This window comes from Chroicocephalus ridibundus, chromosome 3, assembly GCF_963924245.1.
Source record: "Chroicocephalus ridibundus chromosome 3, bChrRid1.1, whole genome shotgun sequence".
NCBI lineage: Eukaryota > Metazoa > Chordata > Aves > Charadriiformes > Laridae > Chroicocephalus > Chroicocephalus ridibundus.
In genome coordinates, this window is record NC_086286.1 from 90,675,841 (window position 1) to 90,689,869 (window position 14,029).

Below are 14,029 nucleotides of genomic sequence, written 5' to 3' on the forward strand. Positions count from 1 at the left end.
AAATGAGCATCCCTCCACTTAACTCCACTACAGATGTCAAATTATGACTGCTCTCAACTACACACTTGTATGTGATCTGGATTTCAGTCGTTGCAAAAAGATGCTTGAATAGGCATTTTCCCAATTGGAAAAGTAGAATGCCATGCTTAAAGAGGTCCTCCTGAACTGATATGGAAGGGATCACCATAGGGATATCATCCTTGACAAGGTCAGGGCAATGAAGACTGTAGGTGGAATCAAAACATTTGGGGACTACTCTCCTTTTCCCAAACCATGCAGCAAAAAGAGCCACAATACAGACATATCTGCAAGAAAAGAATGAGAGAGGGGAAATGCATCAGTCTTCTACAACAGCATTTTATGAGGTAGCGAAGTCATAAAAATTAGTTTGTTTCTGAACATTCCCATTCAAATGGAGTTGTAATGTGCAGATTTGGTGGGTGCATCTTCCACAAATCATCTGTGTGGTGGGTTTGTTTTAGTTTGGTTTTGGTTGGCTGGTTTTTGAAACTCCAAAATCAGGATGCAGCAGTCTGATGCAAAAGGCAGATTTATTTCCAAGATCTTGATAATACACCTTCTTGTGAGGGAGGAGAAGAAACCGTTTATTTCAACTGTACGTAGCATGAGCTACTGATGTTAAGAGGTCACCGATACATAAAATTTATGATCATCTTTTAAAATAAGGTGGGCGTTGCACAGTTTGGTAATGCAGGAATTTTTGTAGAAAAGCAGCTAAGGGCTAGTATGATAAAAGATAAACCTACACGGAGGTTTCTGTGGCTTCTCCCAAAAATTGGTTTCGCTCAAAAAAAAAAAATATGCATGGGAGGAGACAATAGAGCAAATGTTTCCACCTTACTATGTAATCAGTCTCCTCCAGAAGAGTCGCAACAACGGATGCAGTGAAATAATAAACGCTGTGTAAACAAAACATCAGAAATTTTTTTGGTTAATGAAGACCTACTGAATGATTGCATTCTTCAAATGCCTTATATTTACTGGGTGATTTTATTAAGGATGCTTTTGTATAAACAATTCTCTCTTAATGAACATACAAACATCTCCTTGAGCAGCAGCAGAGAAATGATCAACGACGCCACTTCACACTGGCTCCTCTGACCTTCTTTTCACCAGTCTTTGAATACGTAAGTATTCCGGAACTAGAACTGATGTATCTGCAAATTGGATTTTCCTACAAGCAGTGGTCTTCCTCACGCTTACTAAAGGCAGAAAACCCAAGACGCTGAGTTTTAAAAATACAACTGGCAAATAATTGTTACAATTTATCATCCCTTTTCATTATCAGCACCACGCAGCAGCTAGCTATAAAGCAGGCTTACTAATGGATTACAATGTATAATTGGGATTTAAGTCTGTATGCCTCCAACAACAAAATGCAACATAAACACTGCATATTGTATAACGCTAACTATTGTATTTTTCATGTTTCCCATGTATGGACAAACACATAAATATTTTATGAATAGTCTCTTGGCAGACTATTATTAATATATTGTACCATAGTATTTACTTCAAGCTACTGTTCTAATTACACAAAATACGTATCGACAGCTGTAAACATTAACAAGAATTACATGGAGAGTTTATCCAAAAATACCTTCCAAACAAAGAGCTGGGAGTCTGCAGATGTTCCTTTTTCCCCATAAATTATTTTCTATACAAGTTCCCCGTTTGAGCCTGTCAACACAGTAATTAAGCCAGTGCCTTCTGATAAATGTTTCAAATCTCCTTTTGGAAAATTAAAAAGGGTTTGTTGCTTGGTGAAATACCATCCAGAAACAGCCCAGAGCGTTAATTCAAGAGAGCGTTTATCTGACGTTAACCAGGTAATTGATAAAAAGCAGGAATAGGAGAATATTCTTCTGATGTCACCTTCCATTTTTAGTCTTGTTTCCTAAGAAAACGTTAGCTCTTCTGGTCAATCCTCGCACAGCACACGAGAGCCTATTCCCTCTCTCCTCTTCCCCTCCAGTAACTCCAAATCTGCAGGCCAGCTTCAACAGAAGCTGCGTAGTGCATCATTTTGCTGAGAATAAACTTTCAATAAGGCAAGTCAGTGAACTAACGACAAAGAATTGAAAGTCGTACCAGTACAGGACAAACAAAAACCTCACCTTTTGGGAAATTGCATTCCCAGAGACGTGCAAATTAGTAAAATCTTATGCTATAGGCTGGCAATCTAGCCAGGGAAACATCAGGAAGAAATACTGGAGATGCGTGTATGTATATATGTATTCTCTTGACTTCCAGAAGATATTTAAGTATTGATCTCTTCCTCTGTAACAACCAACCATCACGCACACACACTAATTGATTATAATTTGTGACAGTCAAAATACCAAAGTAGGAAGCTCTGCATATACTAGTGCTGTATTACTTAAAACAGACTATTTGACAAGTCTATTCAGTCATCCCAGAAGAAAGCAGAAACACTCGCTCACTACTTCATGCTCAACATAGAATCATTTAGATATTCTGGTTTTATTATGAACAGAAACACTTCTGAATGCAGTGCTTGACGGTGCCTGACACAGAATGAATCAGAAACTACCACCAGCAACCATTCAAAAGCTTTCAAAGGTAACACATTTGCATATTGCAACTTCCAATAACATCTCTTTTGCATGTCACAGTCTCCATTTGCTCCTCATCAGTAACACCAGCATCGCAATATTACTTGCTTTTGATTGAGTATTAATATTTACAGGAAAAATAAAAAGTCAACAAGCCCTGGAGGTAGACTCCTCTTTTCCCTGTGGACAGACACAGCCCAAGATCCACTCGGTTCACTCCAACCCTGTGAAGATCTGACCTGGAAGAACCAGCACAGCAGAACACCTCTGCACTCAAGATCCTGTTGGACTTCCAAGGGAGCTACCAATTTGGTTGCTTTCCTTGCTTCATATTTAAGCTATTTAAGATCCACACGCCTTATGAAACAGTGTCATAACCGCATCAGGGTCTTCCATGCTTCGGGATGACAATTCTAAAGCCTCCAAGAGCACAACTTCCTTCAAGCTGCAACTGTAAACAGCAATTACCACTACTAACCAGACTGGAAATGAACTTTCAGAAACCAAAAGGATGCACACTAATTGCACAAGCTTCTAGACCTACTCTGAAGTAGTTCCACATCCACAATCACCACCTGGACTGCACGAAGCCCCCAAGAAATCATCATCTATTGTCAAATAGATGGGCAATGAAGCTGGTGAGAGGTCTGGAGAACAAGTCTTATGAGGAGCGGCTGAGGGAGCTGGGGTTGTTTCGCCTGGAGAAAAGGAGGCTGAGGGGAGACCTTATCGCTCTCTACAGCTGCCTGAAAGGAGGTTGTAGCAAGGTGGGGGTTGGTCTTGTTTCCCAAGTAACAGGCAATAGGACAAGAGGAAACGACCTCAGGTTTGCGCCAGGGGCAGTTTAGGATGGATATTAGGAAAAATTTTTACACTGAAGGGGTTGTCAAGCATTGGAACAGGCTGCCCAGGGAAGTGGTTGAGTCACCATCCCTGGAGGAATTTAAAAGACAGGTAGACATAGTGCTTAGAGATATAGTTTAGATTAGTGACGGTTTTTGTCAGAGTTCGGCTGATGGTTGGACTAGATGATCTGAACTGTCCCTTCCAACCACAGCAATTCTACGACTCTATGAAATAGGGTGTATGTCCTAAGGCAAAGAATAAAGTTATTGATGTACTGTGTCACAACAGCTACTTATCCAAAACACTTTCTTTTATCCTTCTGGATAAAGGCAGATGAGGACAATCAAAGCACAAAAGGCAGGATATTGGCAAAGTACCCCGTTAAAACCAAAAAGCCTAAGAGAACGGCAATTAATGAAATTCTTTCACACAGGAGCCCATCCCATCAGATCTTGGGTGACGGGAGCAGGAGAAATTCCTCAGTATCCTATGGAAGTTGTAAAGTTTAGTCATTAACACCAAAATGTAATTTTTTAAGTCAACACAGTAATCTTGCATTCGTGACATAAAAAAAAAAAAAATGATAAAATTCAATGAGTGCTTCGTTTTTCGAGTGTAGCACTGATGTTTCTGCTCAGTGGAAACCTGTTCAGAACTTTGTAGTACAAATCTCCACAAACAACGCATTGCAAGATTATAGCTGAAAACATTTAGATCCTTCTAGATGACAAAATGCTGACATTACCACTGTCTCTTCTGAAGTATCTTGTGACCTATGGGCAATGACTGACACAGATCCTTTTCTAACTTCAAGTCTAATAAATGAGAGGGCAGTGAAGAGATGACAGCTCAGTTTAGCATAGCCAGTCACTGTCAGAGACCAATTTAACCTTTTTAAAGGGTATTATTACAGAATTTTTCATGAATGCTGAAGTATTAATGCCACAACCACAAGTCAGGCTTCTGAGGAGGAAGAAATTCAACACAACAGGAGGATGCAAACAATACTGTAAGTCATAAGACACAATGCCTACAGATACTACTGACAAACACAGAAGGGGGGTAGGTGCTTTGCTGCTTTTTTCTCCAAAGTATTATTAGACAGCAGACTACTGCCTCATGATAATATATTTTTAGTAATGGGGTAAAAAACCCCACTGATTCAAATAACCTCATTTGATACCACTGCAACCTATCAAATATTTTTAGGTACTTCTATGGTCCTTACCCTGGTATCTGCAGGACGTAAGCTGTCATGTTTTTACCTTCAGAAAGTCTCATATCAAGGGATGTGTAACATCAGTGAGGTCATATAGAAAGTCTTGTACAAGACCAAGAGTCTGTGCCTCTGTTACGAGCTCTCAGTTGGTGTCCTAAGCTTGTGCAAACCTTTCTGTATCACACCATAAACTGAAAATACAGAAAATCTAGAAGAAGGCACAAAGTAATGTAAAATTATTATTTTTTTATTATTTGATGTAAATTTTTTATATTTTACCAAAGGTACTTTTATTCTTTGTTTACAAAGCCAAAAATGTATCTGGATCACTTGCAAGTCAAATACGAGATTTCAGATGGAAAAGAACATTTTTCAATGACCGGTTACCTGAGTTACAGTGCAATATTTAATTTCAGACAGTATTGCTCTTAAGACTTTTTTAACAGTAAGAAATAATAAGCTTTTCAAGTCAAAACTTAAATCAGTGCTTGTCAAATTTAAGAATTCTCATGAACCAACAACATGAAATACCTCACATAATGTATACTATACATTTTTGCTTGCCTCTACAATAAATTAATACCCTGGATTAGGAAAAATATTTACAAAAACAAGATAAAACACAGTATAAAATTTTTTCAAAGATAGATTTCTTCCAAGAAACAGTTTGGTACCAAGAGTGAAATTTCAAGTCTTTAAAAAATGGCTTCTCACTTAATTAAATTCATGAAGGTAAATAAATAAGATTGAATTATACAAAGAAATACTGATATCCTCATATGGGTTTATGCAGTAAAAGCGTGTATCTCCTCTTGGGAGTATCCAAGATCTTTCAGATACCTGCAAGTCAGAAATCAAATTGGTAATATTAGTATTTGTAAGCCCAAACCCTCCGCAGACACAGCTGAAGCATAACTTCAGCACCACGATCTTGTTTTCATTCAGGCATGCACAATGAAGTTTACCTCTGCAAATATGTTTAGAAAACAATTCATGCCCAGGAGCCCATATGTATTACATGATCTTTTAAGTTACTGAAAAAATTTCTAAAAATAAATACAGATATCATTTGAATTATCTCAGATTTCTCAACAGGTAAGCACAATTATTGGCCAATTCCACCCTCCATTAGATTCATGCACCTGACTTCAGTAGGGCTGCAGAAATGCAAGTGATGTCCATATTGGTTCAATAGTTTGAAGCTAGGCAAGAGAAAGGAAGAAGGCCTTTTATCTTGAAAAGTATGGCATATAAAAAATAAGGAAAGTATCAGGTACAGACATAAATATATGCATTAATAAAAACAAAAAAAAGGAGCAAAGTGCTTGTGATAAAACACTTGCTTTAACTTTTACTTTTAATAATTTAATTTGTCAAGCTAACACCAACACAGAAAGCTTATTTCCTATTATAGCAACTTTTCTATGAACACCAGATTAAAAGCAGCATTTAAAACTTTGGGGAGAAAAGGTCATTGTTAAACAGATGCTCTTAGAAAGTTTTGGACAACTTATCAGAGCTCATGAAATTTACTTATTGCTGCTATTTACTCATCTACACACTAAATATACGCCTAAAGTGTGATGCCGGGGGGGGTTATTTTTTTTTTTTTTTAATTTAAAAAGTGTTCTTGCAAAGCAGAAAACGTAGGGCTGTTTATGAAAGACTACCAAGTCTGAAACACTATAGCTGGGTAGGTAATCAAGTTTGTAAAAAAAAAAAAAAAAAAAAAAAAAACAAAAAAAACCCAAACCTCCTCATTGTCTAGTTCATAATTTAAAATACTCACTGTACTCCCTGTTCTGTAAAAGGTGTTGGACCACAGATGCAGATAAGCACTTTGGAGTCTTTTCTGCTTATTTTCACAAACTCAGAGAGAAGCGATGAAGAAATCTTCCCCTGTTTACCCACCCAGTCCTTTGTTGGTTGTGAAAGAATGAATTGAACCTCAAACCTGGTAAGCAGAAAGACTATTTCAGAAATATTGTCTCCAATTAGAAATCTGTTATGCAAAATGCTACTGACCGAGACAATGTGTCCTGTGATTCCTTTCTTGTTCTGCTCAGTATCAGATCTCACAGACATTTAGTTGTTCCTACCAATCAAGTCAATCAAATCACCTCAGGTATTGTGTGTTTAATTATTTAATCCAATCTTTCAATCATAAAAATTTTAGCTGTATACTTCACTTTACAAAGAAAAATAGCTGCTAACCATGAAGATACTAAGGCACAGATTTTGTTATTCCGTTATTCACTTATACAAATGTTGGCGGAGCTCAATACAAAAGTAATGAAATAAGAATGCTCAGCCAAACTTGTGAAAATGTCAGTACAATTTAATCAATGAGAAAATCCTTTAGTGGTTTTAAAAACCCCACTAACAGTGTAGTTATTGAGTAAAAAAAACAAAACGAGAAAACAAGTATTTGTCTATCCAAGGCTCCTAGTGAAAGGGTTTTTACTGTAAGTTTGCACAATGTCTAGACTATGAAGTTTTGAATGTGCCAGACATCACCAGGTTATGAAATAATATTGATTTTTCACTTCAATGTTGTGAAGGAGCAAGTTAAATTAACTTCTTCATACGATTTCAATTAAGTAAGCATAAACAAAATGTACTTCTATCATGTAAAATCTAGGCAGTGACAATCCGTCTAGTGACAAAAGCCAAGGTACTAAAATTAAAAGGCAACCTGACGTTCCTATGTCTCTTAACCGAACTATGGCCTGGTAAACTAAGTTGACATTACATGTACACTAGTGCATTTTAATCCATAATTATGTTGTAATTGAGGAAAAAATGCAACAATTAGACAGTAAGTAAAAATGGAAGTTAATTTAAACTTCAAATTTCTAGATAAACATTTTCTCAACTAAGTGACACCAAAGAGACTTTTCGAGACTTCTCTGTAAATTCTGAACGTTGCTCCCAGGGTACACTGTCCTTGTCTATCACTTCTGTGCTTCTCCTTGCATATCTGTATTTTCTATTCCTAAGGCCAATTGTCTTCACCTTCAAAAAGCTTCTCAGACAGCCTCAACAATCACCTCATCTAACATATCATCTCCAAAAAAACATCTATCAGTCAAATCAAATCCCTGGCTTCCTCTGGGACCTACAGAACATAATGGCATATAGCCTGCTGCTATGCATCTGTGACCACTGTAAGCACATCTCCTTCCACTCCCTAGATCTCATTAAATTCTTAGCTAAGAGTTTCCAGAATCAGGATCTATCTTTGTGCCAAAGCTGTACAGTTAGTCTAAGCCCCAAGTCTTGTTCTTCTGTACACTGGGATTGTTCAAGTTGTTCTCCACAAGAGTTTTAAATACCTTTCATCTTTAAGAGCTAATTGCTCCAGTTGGTTTCTCCAAAGTATGTCATCTTCTGTTTTGTTGAAGAAGATCAGCTTCACTGTCCTGGAAAATAAAAACCCACAAAACTGCAGATTGTTTGTGTTTGAAACACGTTAAAGAATCAGAACTCACCCCATCATACAGAAGCTTTTACTTACATTTTGTTTGTTTGTTTTGCAACTCTGCAATCCTCAAATCTTTTTGCCACTAACCCAATATAGTATCTTTCTTGTTGTACCTGAAAGTCTGTTGAACTTGTGACCTCTCTTCTAAATGTCATAACCCTGTCTGCGGTTGCAACCTCTAGTTCAGGGACTGCTGTCCTAAGAAAAACAAAGTCTCTTGACGTTACTAACACCTGACTGAGAATACAGTATAGCTTGTCAAGTTTGATCTAGTGGTTTCTCAATACTGTTTGAGCACTACTACTTCAATTAATAGCTGGTATATGAACTCTGTACAGCTTTTTAGTATTACATACACCAGCTTGTAGAGGTGAAAACTGGAATCTCAAGAAGGTTATGTCAATATTAATTTCATAAAAATGGAATGTAAACATAGGAGTAAGAGAAAACTAACTCATAAGGTGAAGACCTCTGTACCAGCTTATCTTATTCCTACTTTATTTGTTGATTTATAAAATCTACTTACCTGGAAAGCTACTGTTTACAAGTGTTATATTTGCCAGATAGTTTACATAAAAAAAAAAAAAATGCTCTGTCGCTAAGGTCAGTGCTATTATCTCTTCAGATTTTTATGCTACAGTGGAGGTAGAACACCAAGACCGACTTTACAAAACAGAATTTACCATCCGATGAGGCCACATAATTTCTCCTTTATTGCTAATGACAGATTAATACCCTGGGGACAACTGATAGATGAGCTGTTGTTAAATGCAAGCCGTTCCTGAACTGCCCCCTATGGGGCTTTAAGTTACTGTTGTTTTTCCCGCTCAGGCACAGCTCTGAGCAGAGAGGGCATGTTGCTGTGGTGCCAGCAGCAGTGAGTTCCGTGCCATACTTGCAGGAGGCTGGAGCACTGGGATCTCAGGCACAGAAACGCAGGCAGAACCACATGGGTACCTGTCAGGGCCACCACAGAGGCTGAGCTAAACCTGCTGCTCTTTCACACCACACAGGTCCATCAACAAGGCACTCCACTACCCACTGTCCCTTTTACACGTGGCCAACTTCGCTTCTAAGAGACTAGCACCAGGCACACTTAAGTTTATACGATGCTGCACTGAAACTATTCGTTCCCATCACTTCATCCTTGTACCTTGCAGAGAGCCATCTTTCACACATGCACATCACACATGCCAGGGCTTCTGTGGAGAGCTCGTGATCTCCAGCTGTTCTTCTACAGCAGTTTAGAAGTCTATATTCTCCCAGTCTGAAGATACCCCATTTTTCTGACTTCAAACCTTTTCCCCTTTTGCAATTTGGTAGCACTTGAAGATACCAGGAAATCTCTTACAAGCTATGTCAGATGCCAAAGATAAGAGATCATCTTCTACTTAGAAGCACATTAATTTTCTGCTGCCAAAATATAAAACTGAGGTATGACCATGGTATATAACACACATCATCAGTAGTGTTATCGAGAGAAAGATGGTCCAGATACATTACAACTCAAAAATAAGTTACAACACACAAGCTTTGGAAAACTTGCCTGGTGTAGAACAAAACAGCCTCAAATCAGCTATGCTGTGTCTTTAAATACTAAAATCAACTTATTCAGAAGCTAGCATGTGCCAAAAATCTAGGTTCCTTACGTGCTTCCCAGGGCCCACTTCCCTGAAAACATGGAAAATAAAGCTCCTGTCAAGAATGTAGTGCTGTCGGAGCTAGCATGGTGCACCACAGCATCAAATGCTACTCAGGTGAGGAAGAGTCAATAAAAAGCATATAGGAAAGCCATGCATTTTGTTCATCGGGCACAAAGGTAGAAATTGGTTATTTGGAGAACAATGCTTTGAGACACCCTTACTGATACTCCCCAGTGTAAATAAATGTATCTGCTGCAGTACTGCTTAGTACTCAGCACTATAAAGAGAACAGAAAACCCCAAAACTTGGAATGAACTGGTAACAGTTTTGCTAGAAATGAGGGCAAAAACAGCTAAAAGGAAGAGGTGGAGACTTAGACATGGTCCCCACCAGTACAAAAGAGCTGGTTCAGAAAACAACGACAGAAGTTTAGATAACAAATGAGAAACTTAATCAGCTCTTTGGAAGGAAATAGGGAGAATCTGACATACTGGCATCACTACAAGGGATGCAGGTTTTAGTAGACTAAAAAGCTGGTACGCAATATCCTATGAAAAGCTGTACATAGGGAGAGGAGTTAAAAAGATCTTTAGGTGATTTTAACACAGAGGAAGAAGAGGAGGTAGAAAGATTTACAAAATCACCTTCAAAATCAGAAAAGTGAGAACTAAAGTGGAACACTATATTAAAAGTGAATATGAGAACAAAGTGGTAGTTTAGGAAGGAAAAGCTGGAGACAAAATAAGATACAACTATCACGGAGAATTAAGAATAGACTGCAAGCATCCCATACTTACTTGAGAAGAGTGTTAGCCCTCTATCTAGTGTTTAGTGCCTTTGCGCCTCAGTCTTTAGAAATGTACCTATCTGATTGCAGGAATACACCACCAGTGAAAAGGAGCAAAAATCTCAGCTTAAAAAGGAAAAAATAGCACGGAGCACCGATATTCTTTTTAAATTAATGCTTTGGCCAAAGTAAGAGAAGAAACAAGACCGAAGGAAGAACACGGTGACTGCATGCCCAAAAGAATATTGCAGTCAGGAAAAGAACCAATCGTTTTCCACATTTACCATAGGCAAGAACTAACAGACTTAAAAGATAATAGGGAGACTTTGGCTAGACAGTAAGAATGGGAATCCAGTGATCCAAGCCCATTACATCACAGCAAATGCTGCCCAGGGAAGCTGCGGATTCTCCGGTGCTCTCAGTGCAGTGCAGCCCCAGAGCTTCAGCAGCACTCGTGCAGCACAACAGACAGAGGCTGCTTCTGCACCCTCACGTGACAAGTCCTTCGGATTCAGATCCTTCCTCAACTGCCTGCTATTCGTGGTCCAGCACGTACAATCCAGATTTACTTTTCACAGTAAGATAATTTTATTAAAATTATATTTATATTGTTTATGTGCACATACGATCTCATGTATAGAAATAGTATATATAAATAGTATATATACATACACATATATAATAAAGACACTCTTGCAATATTTTCCCAAAAGAGAAAGTGAGGGTTAAACAGCAAATACAAGGCCAAGAAACTAAGCTACCCAGAGCAGTCAGAAGCCCCAAGCTTTAAGAGTCTGCATATAAACAGAACCTGTACCAGATCAAGTCATTCCAGCGCTTAACAAGCTGCTGTGGCAAGAAGGAAAAATTAATTTACTTCGACTGGTAATAAAACAGATGTTGCTGCATCCTAAGCTAACTGTGAGCATTGAGTTCCCCCATAAGAAATTGCACTGAAGAGAGTTACAATAAGCCCCTCTGGTCATCTTTCAAGCACAGCGTAGATACAAGCAGTATCTGTGCAGTAGTCGTCTTTCACGCACATCTACTCTGTTTATTCTGGTTATGGACAACATGGCAAGATTTGCATCTTTTACTATGCTCTCCTTAGTTTTGCTTTCATGTTATCACAACTATCTTTACCTGACACACTAGTTTCCCCCTTCAAGAAGAAGAAAAAAAAATTTTATTCCAAATTCACTTAGTAGTGCTTCCCAAGCATTTTGTCAGATGATAGATTTATCTTTTTGGATTCACAAAGCCAGTCAGCCACGTCTTATTCACTACTGACAACACATGACACTTTGAAAGAGCCAAACAGTACACAGTCTCTCTGCTCACAAAATAAGATTATATATAATCGCTGGACAATAAACAATATAAGAATAACGTCTGGGTTTGTTTTTTTTTTCTAGGACCAGATTTCTGCAGTACATGTAATCCTTTTTAGCTTTACTATGAAGATTAGTGTCCAATTAATCTTTCTATGTTGTTTCAAAATGTGTTTCATAAAGACATAATGAACAAAAACATCCTGTGCTTATATTGAGTAAAATCCAGTAATAGAAATTAATCTCCATTACAAAAGTCTGAATTCAAAGGTACAGGAAAGCAGTAGCAAGTCTGTTGAACTGTCCTCTGCAACAGCTTTAAAGAAAATACAGTCAGGCATATTTTTCATTTTTGTAGTCTCCCAAATTACACAATTTTGTACACATCAACAAAAGTGTAATCTGCTAAGAAATTCTGCAAGCCATGATTCTAACAGCAAACTTTTGCTAAAAGTAACGCAGGTACACTTCATCTCTATCGAAGTGTGCCCCTTCAGTAACTCTTTGCATTTCCTTTTAAAGTTGAGCTATTCTGTACTCTCTTCAGTTGAGACTCTTTACGCTCAATGTCGCAGTTTAACTTATATTTACAGTTATAAATGGACAATCACCTCAAGCAAAACTACTAGTTCTGGGGTTCTGAAGGACATAAGGGGCCAAAACGTATTGTTCACTTGAACAACAACGAGTAATACTTCCCCCACCCCCCTTTTTTTTTGTTTGTTTTTTTTTTTTTTTTTTTTTTTGTTGGTTTTTTTTTGGTTTTCAGGTTTTTGTTGGGTTTTTTTTTGTTTGTTTTTTTTTTGTTTGGGTTTTTTTTTTTTTTTTTTTTTTTTTTACAAGCAGTGTACAGAATGCATATGCAATCCAAACTTTTTATGCATTTGAATATACTTAATGCTATGCTTACATAAGTTGCACTTTCATGAAAACCGGAACTCATCTGGTAAAAACGCGTTACTGTTGCTTAGCAGGTGAAAACAATATAATATGGTAGCTATTCTAATGGATTAAAGAGAAGCCGTAACTGAACAGTTGTAAACCTCCTCAGTCTGAAAAACAGTATCTACATTGAAATACTTCAATACAAAAACAGGCGCTCAAATGCAAAGCTAGTTCTAAAAAAACCCTCAGATTTTCTATTTGGTGAGCTCATTTGTACCACGCCTAAAATCCAAAATGCAAATCAATCCATTTTTCTGATGGTAGCCAATAACCAAATACATTTAAGTTCCCTAAGTCTCTGAGAGGCTCTTCCCTCGAGTATGCCAGCTTTTGGCACAAGCCGAAGAAAAATGCTTTCATACCATCTATTAAATTTTTTTAAAATTGTTTTATTAACACTGAAGCTTGCCTATTATGTGTCATCCTTCCTATGGATTATTCTAGCTTGAGTTTAAATCATAAGAACTGTACATACCGGAGGCAACTAACTTCAGTCAGAGCAAAATTGAGCAGTTTAACCATTGGTGTGAAGCCGGTGCCCGCTGCCAATAAAAAGAGGTCTTCTAAAGTTTGAACCTGTGACTTCTTGAAGTTACCTTCAGGATTGCTGACAGAAATATAGTCTCCTTTATAAAAAAAATAAAAAATAGAATGATAAATGTTAACGAGATGAAAACAAACTAGTTAGTATTCTGATTTTTAAAAGCCCCTTTCATATTGCCTTCATCTTCATAGTATTAGAGTTTCTTTCAGACGGGTACTATACATTTCACACACGGATCATTCTTGTTAAAAGAACAGATGTTCAGTTACAATGTCATGTTCTCATGGGTTTTACACTATATGAGTACACAAACGTTTGTGAAGTCATTGTTAAAAATCTGCCTCGTATCTGGAACAGAAAAGGAAGTGCATCTTAAGTCTCTAAAGTAGACCTAGCTTTCTGTATTCCGAAGTGCAAAAAGTTGTTCTAAGAACACATACAATCAAATACACAGGAATCAACTATTGTGCGTGATACAGCTGACACATATGAACTATCAGTCAGCAGAGCTTTACGTAATGGACAACTCCTAGTTACACTGAGGATAAGCCTGTACATTTGGGGCATGGAGAAGAAGATTTAAAAAGCTGTAAGCATGTCCTGATTTATAAGTAGTTAAACAAGAACATCATC

The 14,029-nt window shown here is 37.6% G+C and overlaps 1 protein-coding gene across 2 annotated transcripts in view; it reads right to left on the reverse strand.

Moving 5' to 3' along the window:
* Window positions 1–1,051: 1,051 nt before the first annotated feature.
* LOC134513415 (cytochrome b5 reductase 4) overlaps window positions 1,052–14,029 on the reverse strand; it is a 44,159-nt gene continuing 31,181 nt past the window's right edge. The window contains exons 12-15 of one of the 2 annotated variants that reach the window (XM_063330067.1): window positions 13,328–13,478; window positions 7,998–8,084; window positions 6,452–6,616; window positions 1,052–5,502 (exon numbers count right to left, since the gene is read on the reverse strand). In XM_063330067.1, coding sequence (XP_063186137.1) covers window positions 5,448–5,502; window positions 6,452–6,616; window positions 7,998–8,084; window positions 13,328–13,478 — 458 coding nt within the window. In that variant the 3' untranslated portion in view covers window positions 1,052–5,447. The remainder of the gene's footprint in view (window positions 5,503–6,451; window positions 6,617–7,997; window positions 8,085–13,327; window positions 13,479–14,029) is intronic. The other variant, XM_063330066.1, reaches the window with a different exon arrangement.